Source organism: Monopterus albus, unplaced genomic scaffold (genome assembly GCF_001952655.1).
Source record: "Monopterus albus unplaced genomic scaffold, M_albus_1.0 scaffold105.1, whole genome shotgun sequence".
Taxonomy (NCBI): domain Eukaryota; kingdom Metazoa; phylum Chordata; class Actinopteri; order Synbranchiformes; family Synbranchidae; genus Monopterus; species Monopterus albus.
The window spans coordinates 2,094,781-2,107,314 of record NW_018127985.1 but is presented as its reverse complement, the minus strand read 5'-3'; the positions used below and the strand labels follow the sequence as shown (position 1 = coordinate 2,107,314).

Here is a 12,534-nt window from a genome sequence, read left to right as displayed (position 1 = left end):
AGTTTTTCCTCCCCACTGTCGCCAAGTGCTTGCTCAAGGGGGATTTGTTGGGTTTTCCCTATGTAATAATAGTGATAACAGTAAGGTCTAGACCTTACTTTGTAAAGTGTCCTGAGATGACTTTTGTTGTGATTTGGCGCTATACAAATAAAATTTGATTTGATTTGATTTTGATTAAACATACTCAGAATACATTTTTAAACACACACACATGCATACTTGCGTGCACACATGCATATAAACACATTTCCAGATGGTCGCAGATCTCTGGGGATCTTAAATTATATTCGGCCATTTCAGCAGACCATAGCTTTTGTTTAACGGTTAAAGTGCCATAAAAACACTTTGAGGCAAAAACGGTCATTAACAATCATTAACTGTGATGAATGAGAAAATATCTAATTCATTCCAATCATATATATCATTACCTGTTTTGCTTCCCATTAACACACTAAAATAGACAGGCCCCACATACTGGAAGACTTTCATGTTAGTATATGTGCTAATATGTGAGGTACTTGAATATAAATCCTTAAAACTGGCCTCAAACTGCATTTTTTTTTATTTTAATGCCTCCAATAATTTTTCTATATTTGTATAAAATATGTGTCCAGTGTGTTTTTCCTAAGGAGAGGAGGATTGAGAGGGTTTAAAGAACAGAGTGAGGAAGAAGTAAGACATACTTGAAAGTGTACCACTGTCTCAAACTCCTTATCTTCTCCATCAGTTCTGAAACTGAACACCACCCTGGAGGTGACTGACAGATGGGATCAGCCTGAACATCACTCAGAACCTCCCGTCACCAAAAACATATGATTTTCCATGGCTGTCCACTTTTCATCCTCTGCTTCTCACCATCACTCACAGACACAAGCCCACAATTCAGCATCATTATACTTAATGTTACTGTCACATCAACATGTGCATCATTCATGCTTGGTTGAAACATTGCTCTCACATGCATGTTCACCTCGATCATATCGCTCTGATTAATACACCAGAGCCCTTGAGACAGTCTCTTGCAGTCACTCTCCCATTTGTACTCCCCTTCTTTAAAACCCCTTTGCTGTTTTTGTAGTTCAACAGACACACATGCTGCCTCACATGCCATCATCTTCCTATTTCTTTGTCTTCTGCCGTCACTCTCCTTTATCTGTCACGTTGTCTTTTTCCTTCTTACATTCAAAATGAGAGCATGCACAAACAAGTACAGTGCACACACACTTGCAAAAAAGCAAAAGAAGTCATACGCACACTGACAATCCTCTCTGAGGTGCCCCCTCTGGAGATTGTTGTCCCATTGAGTCCCACCAGAGAAGGCAGAGTCTGAGACATCCAGTTGGTCACCATGGCCATGGTGCTGAGCACCGCCCCAATCTTAAGCATAGGAACGCTCATGTTTGCTCCCTATGGGGCCCCAGCGCAAATGGCCCTACAGCCAGCCCTACCCTATCCTGCCCTGGACCTCAGCTCCAGTCAACCCCACTCTGCTCCAGACAGCCTAAAGGCAGGGAAACAATCAGTCAGCTTCTGCCTTAGACCGAGTAATAGCAGAGCCCCCAGAGCTTGCAAAGCACAGTTTCCAGACTCATACACCACTGGCTCAGTCAAAGGGACAGCCAGAGACTGTTAGAGGAGAGCAGCTCACATCCAACAGCATCACTGGAATCCTCCCTCTCAGAATGACTGCCTCAGTCTCACCCCTCCCTCTCTCTCCCTCACTTTCTTTCTCTCTCACTTTCTCACTCTCCCTTTATCTCTCCCTTTCTCTCTCTCCCCCCTCTTGTCCTCAAGATGCAGGGCTGCGCATTGGCTGCCTCTGCATCTCATCCCCTCCCTGTAAGCCTCTTCTCTGTTCTTGCCAGCACTGTTTTGCGTATCCACTCTTTTCCTCTCTTTTTCTGACATTTTTTGTGGCATGGCGATCAGAGAGAGACTTGAAAGGGCTGATCTACTGTATGGTCTAAGTTATGTGACATATGTGTGCCCAGAGCATCCTAGGCTCAGTAGACTGTCCTGCAGTTTCATCAGATTGTATGCACTGGATAGATTAAGGTTGGCCAGAGGCTACTGAGGGTAGACACGGGCAGATGGTTCAGCAAAGTATTAATGTAGGACAGATCCAGGTGCTCCTGCTCATCTGACAGCTTATCGGTCATTCTGCCTCATGGCATAGACTAAATCAGCCTGTAGCTTGCACTTATACAGTATCTCACCAACTTCACTCTCCCTGAGGCATAACCATATTACCATATTCACTTACAATGTGCTCTTGAAACTTTCTGTGAAAAATGATGCTGATGCTGTAGAACTAGTGCAAATATGGATAAAAATTGAAGTGACATAAATGATAAATTGTGATTTATTGTGATAGAGATGTAAATCTGCCAAATACAGCTTTGGATTTTCCGTTACCCAAATGACTTTAGCTTTTGCCACAATCACAGCAGGTAAGCCAGTGCCAGATATCATGCCAGTTGTTCTGCTACCTATTTTGGTGTCATGTAACCTCAGGGACTATGCCTCAAGCCTGATTTGAACTTATTTCAGGATAGACTTCAGTTGCGTTCTGAAGATTATATCAGCCCTAAGATGTGGAGACAGGTATTGTAGTATCTGAATTGTAGCAGTCTGAATTTGCCACTCAGCTCAGAAATTTCTCCTTGAAGGTTGAAGCCTGTCCTTGCAAAAAATTCCAGCAAGATCCTGGGCCACTGGCCGTGTCATTTTACGCTCTCAACAGCCATGCATAATGATGACAGAATGACCTGCTCAGACAAAACGGCCAGGTCATCTCCCTTTCCCGCTTGCTTCCTGGACTGCTGATTTATTCATTTTGTCAGCCATGGATGGACTCCCCTCCCCATCCAGTCACACTGAGTGAATGATATGGGCTCCTCTGTGTGGGGTGTACTGTGAAGTGATATGAGAAGAGACAGCTTTCTGAACCCCAGCCAAAAAATGTCAGCCCTCCTCAGCTCACCTGCTGGCTCCCACATCAGTCTTGCCTGTGCTGGCTCCTCTGTTTTTGTAGCAAGACTGCCCCTGTGTGGTTACTAGTGGGACTGCACTCCACAACCACTCATAGAGCCACAGAGCTGTTGTTGTTGTTGTACAAGATTGAACCTGGTCACAGGTTTAAAGAGTTAAAGTAGCATGTAGCATCATTGTTTGAGTAAGATTGTTCCACACCTCAATAAAGGTGATTATCCTTATCCTTATCTAACAGAGGTTTTAGTGAGGCACAAAAGGTTCTCACAGGGCGGCTGTGTCTCAGGAGTGGTCATCCCCCAACTGGAAGGTTGGCAGTTCGACTCCTGTTCTCCCCAGTCCACATGTTGAAGTGTCCTTGGACAAGACACTGAACCCCAAGTTTCTCCCAGTGGCTTGAACAGCACCTCGCAAAGACAGCGCCGCCTTCGGTGTATGTGTGTGGGTGAGTTGGTGCCGCAGATGGCTGTCTCGGTTCTGTACCAGAGACACATTCCTTGTGTATGTAACATACTTGGCCAATAAAAGTGATTGTCATTGTCACTGTCGTAGTGTATGCACACACAAACACACTGCTGCTGGTTTCATACTAGGGTTATGCCAATGTCCCGTGGCATGCACGAAAGAGACTGGTGCTAAGAGAATATATCTCCTACATTTTCTAAGTTCTTCTGACATAATTTGTTATGTATCTACATATAAAGTTGGTCTCACAAATGTAGCTAGTCTAGACAACAACTATAGATATGTATATCTAATCAATGTATAATGTGCATGTAAACATTTATCTTGAATTTATAATAGAAATCTAAATGTTATCTTTACATTTAAGGGTTATGTTTCTGGAGTGAGCAGCTGTGTATATATACAAATGTGCCAAACCACTGTATACAGTATACTTCCTTGAATGCAGTAATCTTCAAATTCACAGGGTGGCAGCATAGATTTAAACATGGATATAGACATCCATTTCACCAAGCTCCCATACAGTACTTATATTTTGTTTTGTAAGGATCATAGAATGTTTCTTGTATGATTTTGATCTCAAAATAACCTTGTTAGATCTTGTCTGATCTAATAAACATTAATAGACAGCAGATGTAAAGCAGTGTTTTCTAGAGATGTCACTTCTTTTATTTGGCATGAACTATAATTTTCCAAATACAGTCTTTGTAGTGGTCATATAGTACAATAGTAGTATAAAGTGATTGTGGTTACCTACTGTATAAAGTAAACAGTGAAATAGAATTACTTACTTCTTTGAATTCTAGATTTTTATCACATTAAAACAAAACCTCTACATATGGATTTCCACCCGCCCTCCTGCTCTGTCTTTTAATTACACTGCATTCTGATTTTGTGATAGCAGTGCACACAACTGTAAGTGCTGTTTCTGCTTTAATGACAGTGTACTTTCCTCAAAGAGCACTAACTTGATTATATTCATTTGTGCCAGTAACAAAATACTGGTTGCATGCTGCAGCCACTCCATGTACAATAACTGAAGCCATGCAGGCTATAACCAGAAACCCCCACATCAAGTCATCTCTCAAAGGTTTAGTAACCTTTGTATATTTAGCTTCTATCTATTCACCGTATCTTTATCTCTGCAGACCGTTATTAACGTGTATCTGTGCTTTCTCTGTATAGAGTGGAGTGCTCCTGCACCATTTACAACTTAGAATTCTTCTCACAAAGTGCAGGTCAGGTGGCATTCTTGAAAAATGGGAATAAAGTGCATGATGAGGACCTGCAGCCATGCCTCAAATTCTAGTCTCAGCCATTCACCTGTATAATCGTATAGTCTGTTGGCAGAACAAGCCTTCATTAAATATTAACTAGAGACAAAGACAGCCATTTAACCCGTATTAATTTAATCCTCTTTGATTAATTTTCACAGCCATTCTTCATAATTTTCACTCTAATAATTGGCCGGCATCATTTTCTCTGCTACTCCTCTGTGTCATTATCTCCAGTTCTATTTTTTCTTCTCGTTCTCTGTGAATTTTGTTTAGCCTTTAACTCCTCTTACTTTCTCCATGTCCCTGTTGTTACTCTTGGCCCCTCAGACCCACACAGACATGTCAGCATGTCTCTGACTTTATCATAAACAACAGAAACAAACAAAAAGTCCACTTTGTTCTTATTCTATAGGTGTACTCTACAAAAGGCATTTTAATCAGTTCAAACAGTAAAAATACCCACCAACTGCAGAAATGGCAGTGTTTGTGCACACCCATGGATGGCAGTAGAGCACTACAAAGCCCCAAGGCCACAGGGACAAGCTCTGGGTGAGATAACAATACTGGGGAGCAGAACGCACCAAGCACTAGTCACATACTTGCTGTGCACAAACACATATCCAGCTACAGATTCACAGCTGCAATACAGTACAAGACCAAGTTACACTTCAGATAATTACACAGGGCTCCTTAATAATGATGCAGAGCTGTTGTGACTGAGACAGAGCACACAAAGCGAGCCCCTGCCTGATGTCTGAAAGATGCTGGAGTTATCTGGCTCTAAGATTACTGGCTATTTTTCTGAGTCATAATTCATTAATTAGATGATGGACATGGAGGCCCACTGCCTTCTAAATATATCAAGATCAAAATCAGCTTAAACAAAGCGTGACCTCATTACCATGGCAACTATTTAAATGGCGTAAATAGGCTGTACCCCAGGGTTCGGGCAGGCAGAAACTGCGGTGTGGTTTCAACATGGAGTGTTTAATCAATTAACCCCTCCTGCGGGCCTTTGATTAAGGAAATTCATCTGGGCTTTTACATTTTAAAGTAGCACATGCATGCACAAAGAAAACATGCTATAGTAAACCTGAAGGAGAATCTCATAAAGAAAATCAAATCACGTTAGATGTTATGTATTTGATATGCTTGTGTGTGCATGCAGACACATTAAAACCAGTGTACAGTATTAAAAATTGTCCATTACTATGTGTATGTATCCCCATATTTCTTCTTCTCCATAGTGTTTCCACTTGCATAAGGAGCACTTTCTCTCCACTGAGGTGTGAAATGTCTACAATACCCTCTAATGGCAGTTGCAGCAGTGCTGAGTGAGAAGCCTGGTTGAGCTGTGACATGCATGTACAGTAATATACAGTACAGTACCACAGTCACTTCTGTATGAAATGAAGTAAGGGAAAAAGCTGTGTCACTGCCTGAGGGTCAGTCCAGCTGTGCCTAACCAAAATAATGACGTTCAACAGGTGAGAATCTGTCCTACCAGTCTGAGTGCGTAAGAACAAAAAATCAATGCAGTCAGTGTGTCTGCCTGGCTGTTTTCACTGTAACACACATGCCGTGCAATTAGCCTGTGATGAGTCCATCCATTGTCTTAGCCTGTAGACACCATCTAATCACTACTGAAGATAAGTATACACATTCATAATATATCACAAGGCAAGACTGATATCAGGATGGAAATTTGCAGATGTTTACATTTTTTTATGTATTTCCTTGATATGCAGCTGCTCAACCTTCCTTTTTAATGGCCCACCAGAGGGGCAGGTACAGTCAAAACACTAAATAGTTTTCTTTGAATACACAAACATGGCACTGGAGAAATCCAAATTCTTTGTAGACCTACTAGTGAAAATATTACATTCAAAGTTTATTCATAGAAAGATTGATTGCTATCTTGATTACAATCTCGCCTGTTCATGAGAACTTATACATTATTATTTGTAGGGTACTTGGTAGGAATGAACCATATTTGGTTGAATATCACATAGCTCAATCAGGGACAAGCAGGGTGCCACATTTTTCTTGAAGCCTGCTGGAGAAAATCCTTGATCAAAGCAATAGACAAAAACTACATGTGGAAATCAGAATTCTGCAGCACAGTGTGACTCTATCCATTGTTTTGCACGTACTCTTGCCACCAGCACCAGCTGAACACAACTCGCTGCAGCATTTCCTGTGGCAAATATGCCAAGTTGAATTGCCCACACACACAGACACACTCGCTCATACTGTACGCACACACATACAGATGCCTATTCACACACACAAATTTGATCATTTCCTGACTTTGTTGACCTGATTACCAATGGCCCACAACCCCCCCCTTTTTCTGGAGGCAGTGGCAGAAAGCCACTGCCACATCCTGACCTTTTCTCCCACCCAGCTAATCAAACAGTCTCTCTGCTGCATAGGGAAAGCTATTCCTGTAAATGGAGTAATTACTGACAGCAAACTGGGAGCCTTCGGCCCAGCAGAAAGGTAGCTGAGGCCCAAAGAAAGCATGCTAATTGAGACTGCCCCCCACACCCATGGCACCTTGCCTCTTCAAAATGCCCTTCACTGAACTGGTACTGTGGCCTTGTCATTATTACCTAGAATAACTGAGGTTTTATTTTCACCCAGATAGTAACCGAGCATATTTCTTTCCTTAAATAGTTTCTCAGGTAGGTTAAGTTAGACAGCGCAACTGATTGGTATGCTAATATTTACAAATATGTAACAATGAGCGAACATTTTAAATCTGTTTGTGCACTGCTGGAGATGAATGCATTCCTCTACTGATTGCTGTACTCACAAAGTCTTTTGTTTCCTTAATGATGAATTAATTTATATCTGCAGAAGACCTGAGAGCTGATCTTAGATGCCATGCACCCATTTCCTTGTTTGAAGACTAATGAGACAGCCAGCAGTGTGGACATTTGATCTCTTTTAAATCACTGTTTACAAATGTTACCCAGTCAGAGAGTGAAGATATCACCATGATTAGCTAAGCACTGTGTTAGGTTACAGAAGTGGAAAATAAGCCAAAGAGTAACACAAGGTTCTAAAAGAGACTGTGATGTTTAAAGTGAGAAAGAGAGAGAGTGGGAGAATTTAAAAAAAAGAGAGAGACAAGGATGGGTGATGCATTTGTAACTCCCTGAGGTGACGAATTTACATCTTGTCTGTTTTCTGCCACATCTGCAACAGTAAAACTTACAGGACCTGAGAGGAGTTGGTGAGATCCTGCCAATTATAGTCACTAGGAGTTTGCAGCAGCCAGTTGTGAAAAACAATTATAATGCTATGCACACATCATAGTCAGTGGTAAACAATGATCAGACCCAATCAGCTATGTACTGTGTATTAGGAATGAAGGGACGGATGCAGCCTGCAGTCTTGTGTCCAGCTTCTTTGTCCTAGTTCACACTATACTCTGTCTTCAGGTCATTAATGCTCAGAGAAGCAGCAGCATTTAATTAGGGAGACATTATTAGTACAACACAGACACAGTGTACAGTGTAGAGAAACATAAAGCAGCCTTTAACTGAATATTACATTTACAGCCACATGGCATTATGGGCAAAAATAGTAAGGAGAAACTTGTGGATAAACAAATTAGCTTGTCACTGTGTGTTTCTCTGTTTCTGGTAAAAAGAGTAGAAGGGATTATTAGTATAGATACAGGCTTTTGTTAGCCTGTGTTCCTTATACCTTGCCCCCTGCTCATCAGTGCAGCCATATAACAGCAAAGTCTCAGCTGCATCATCAAAATGAGGAGCCACTGATCTGTTTAGTGATTAAACAAACAGATAAGGAAAATACAAACAAAGAGGAGAAAATGAGTATACAGAGCAGAAATGAGAGGCCTGCATACTGAATCTTATAAAGGTGTAAAGCTCTGCTGTGTTAGCCAGGTGTGAGATGAAGCTTAATATGAGTGGGAAGGTGTTGGCAGGAGGAAGGTGGAGTGGCTCTACTGATAGAATGTGTCCATAGAGCCATGTGCTTCACCGTAGGGCGCTGCAGTGGCTCATCACAATAGATGTTTCAGCAACTGATGCAATGTTCAGCATGTACAAGACAATAAACTTTATGGTGACTGTGGTGGCATCTCTTGCATGTGTATCACAATTCAACTCTCTTACCAGAATGTGAATTACACTGTGGGATGTATGTGCTTGAGAATACAGGAGTGTGTGTGTGTGTGTGTGTGTGTGTGTGCGTGTATATATGTGTGTTTGGCGAGGGGGGAATACAGTGCACACTTGCTATGTGGATTTCTATAAACAGTATGTCTGCGTCTTTGTCTGCAGGTTTCCAGTTGATGCAGGATGTTGTGCAACGTGCTCTTCACTCGACACAGATCGAAAACGACACAGATCTAGGGTGCATAAGGATGATATTTGTGAGTGTAGCCTGGGAGATATGATATTAGAAAGGCCAACTTTTTCATTAGTATGCAATGCAGCACATGGAGGGAATGGTTTTTACTTCAGGGAGAGACTTCGTTAATGCACATATTTTTATTTGCTGTTGTTAAGACATGGCGGTCTTCAACAAGAATGCATTCAGAATAAGATCCGACCTCTAAGCATAAGAGACTAGAATGACAGAAACACATTCTGGGGACATTTCTTCCACCCACAGACTAAATCATTCATTTAAATGTTAGTGACACCCATGCATGGGCCCACCTCTGTACAACAACTGTATGTTTATGTTCTTTTGAAAAGCAATGAAGATTCTACACACTCCACAATAATATGAAAACTTTCTTGTTTCCTCTGTCATGTTCTCCATTTATTGGCATTTTTGTGAAATAGCAGATTATCCCCATGCACCTGTTTCACTGTGTAAATGCCCTCGAAAGTATTTAATAGTACACACAGGTGCAAATCTGTTTCAGTTTGAGCTGTTCACATTTAATAGTTTTGTTCAGAGCTGCTGGGAGCAACATACTGTAGATTTAAGCACGGCAGCTGCAGCAGATATTAATCCAGAACATACCAAGTAGAAAGCTGTGCCTGCCAAGGAAGAAGTACTCTTCTCTGAAGATCTCTGCACCAGCTCACTGCATGCTGTTACTCTTGCTGAGAGGACTAAGAGATGAGAGCTGGGCCTGAGAGGGGCTGTAGCCTGAGGCACTAAGGCTTAAATAGAGAGACCGCTCCTGAATACCTATTCATCACATCACCATTAGTGTGGCTGAAACACTCAACTCTGTTGCTCAAAAATACAACGAAGGCTACCACATTAGATTCCCTATAGTCTGACCTTGACAGCAGCATGACTGCTGGCTGGTATACAGTTGAGCCAAGGCTTCAGTCTGCTTGATTTTCTCACCTTGTAATACAGCAAAATGCAAACACCTGTATCTTATCTTGCTACACGTCTGCAAGCAAACAAACTCAGCAGTAGATAAATAGGTGCAGACTCTAATCATCATGAGAACAGTTTTTTTTTATCAGAACGTGAAGTTTCTTTTTTCCACTCACAGAAAATGCCACTCTTCATCATTTTCTTCTCTCAACTTGTCTGCCAGCACTTCATTCTTTCTTCATGCTGCTTCCTGTGTCTCTCACCCGAGTGGCAGGATCCACATGCCATTGTTTTGTCATGGTTACCATCATATTGATTAAGCAATATGGAGCCAATTAAAAACAATCTGCAAGGAATGTCAGTGCCAGTGAGGGGAATAAAATCATGGTAATGGAGCGATAGGCCTTTAATTATTATTTGCCTTTTGGTTAGGATGGGAGACATAATAACCCTGCAGGCAGAGTCGGAAGGCAATCACTCTGTCTCCCTCTGTCCTGGCCTGCAATCTCCAATTTTGATTTCCAGACACTCCACTCATGTTTTTCCTTCTTTTTCTCTCCCTCTCACTCACTTCCCAGCCTCGTTCCCCTGTTCTGCTACTCCACTGGGCACTAATTCAAATCCAGTCCACGTCCTCTCACTTTGTGCTCTGACACTGTCCACAACCCTGATCATCACAGCATTTTCAGTTCACAGCATCTGTCTACAGTGTGTGTGTGTGTGTGTGTGTGTGTGTTACTGAATGGTTGGTGTATATTACAATATGTACTGGTGTTTATTTGTGATAAACCACTACAGCAGTGTTCAGTAATTAAAACATTATTTAGATACTGTAAGCATACTATGTGCTAAGGGTATTACAAGGGGAACAAAAGTTTACTTTTATTAGAGTATAGGAAAAATGCATAATGTTCTTTACGAGTCTCTGGCAGCAAATTAAAGAAAGGAGAAGGTGAAAAGTGTTTTAGACTGAGAACTCAGGTCAAACTCAAGGCCATGGCTTCAAAGGTATGTTTTGTTTGTATAAATGAAAGAAAGAGCATAATGACCAGTGAATTCATGGTACTGTTGTAGAGCTCACTTTATGTTCCTTTATACTAATATGCATATTAGTAGCCTTTTGATCTGTGTAAAATGAATATAATATATTGCATCATTTTTCTCCATTTTTGTGAAATTCATCAAAGCTGGATCAAATTCCTTTTAGTAAGTATCATCAATGCTACCGACATCATTCCACTTTACTTTTTCTTCAGTATGACAGTATGAGTACCCAATGAGCTGCATACACGGTCTCTAGCTCCTGATGGGATGTTCACATCCAGTATCACACGCTACTGTGTCTGTTCATGATTCGTAGACTTGGAGAAAACCAAGGCTTTAGAATCAGGCTGCATAATGTGACGTAAGCTGATGTATCTTCTACTGGCGCATCCTGTATCTCTCCCCTCTCACGTGTAGTGTCTCTGTCAAAGGACCTCTCCACCTTTCTCATCGTGGGGCTGCTGTGAGCAGCTCTCCCAGCCTGCTTGATATGCAACAGTGTCTGGTGGCTGCTGGGCTCCCACGCCTCCCTGACTGGAGCCTTTAAACCTTGGTGCAGTCAGAATGAGCCTTCCTTATCAATGGTCCTACTGAGTGACTGTGACAGTGTCACGCAGAAAACACATCGATTAAATAGTTCCTATTGCCACCAGATTCTGCTGCACCACATAGCTCTCATCTTTCATTGCCCACAGTGAAAGCCCAGCAATTGAGTTAGCTTTCAGCACGGGAGGCAATGCTGTCACACTCACACACGGCAGTGAGGAGAGGACTCTCTGAAACAGAGGTAGCAAGGAGAAGGAGACAAAAAAAGATTCAAAGGTACAGTATTAAGAGACAAAGCAGCATGGCTGAAGAGTTCAACCAAGATGCATCACTTGATCACTTTTTTTTTCACCTCTTTTTCAGTTCAGTTCACAAAATGATGCTGCAGAAGATCTCTGACTAAGAATCTGATTTTAAAAAAGCAGCCCGCTTTAAAGGAAACAAGATTTCCTGGGCGTGTGGGATGTTGTCCAGCCGTGTGAACAAGCAGGTGGAGGCAGAATCTGTCTGGTGTTTAAGAATGCACCCTCTGATACGGGATGTGTGTCTTCCGATAAAAGCAAAGAGATGTGAAGAGTACTGTTCAAGTAGCAGCTTGCCCAATCTGCTAAGTCTTATGAAAGCTTTTGTATCAGAGCAGAAAGAGAAGCTCTAGGCACAACAGCCATATTTATATTCCAATCTTCTACACAGAAACCCACATTGCCAGTCTCATAAAAGATTCATCGAGCAGGGAAAAGCAAGGTCGTACAGAAAACTGGTCAGGAGGTGCCTACTGCAATGCAAAAAAGAGCAAATGGATGCAAAGAAACAATGGATGAGTCACGTGGGGGCAGTTTCTATAGTAACATGTGTTGTTATCCTTATTACTGGTGTCAGCATCCAG

At 41.8% G+C, this 12,534-nt stretch overlaps 1 protein-coding gene across 1 annotated transcript in view; it reads right to left on the bottom strand.

The window, feature by feature from the left end:
• olfm2a (olfactomedin 2a) overlaps window positions 1-1,688 on the bottom strand; it is a 26,449-nt gene extending 24,761 nt beyond the window's left edge. The window contains 1 exon segment of the mRNA XM_020610579.1: window positions 1,255-1,688. Coding sequence (XP_020466235.1) covers window positions 1,255-1,398 — 144 coding nt within the window. The 5' untranslated portion in view covers window positions 1,399-1,688.
• Between the last annotated feature and the right edge of the window lie 10,846 nt (window positions 1,689-12,534).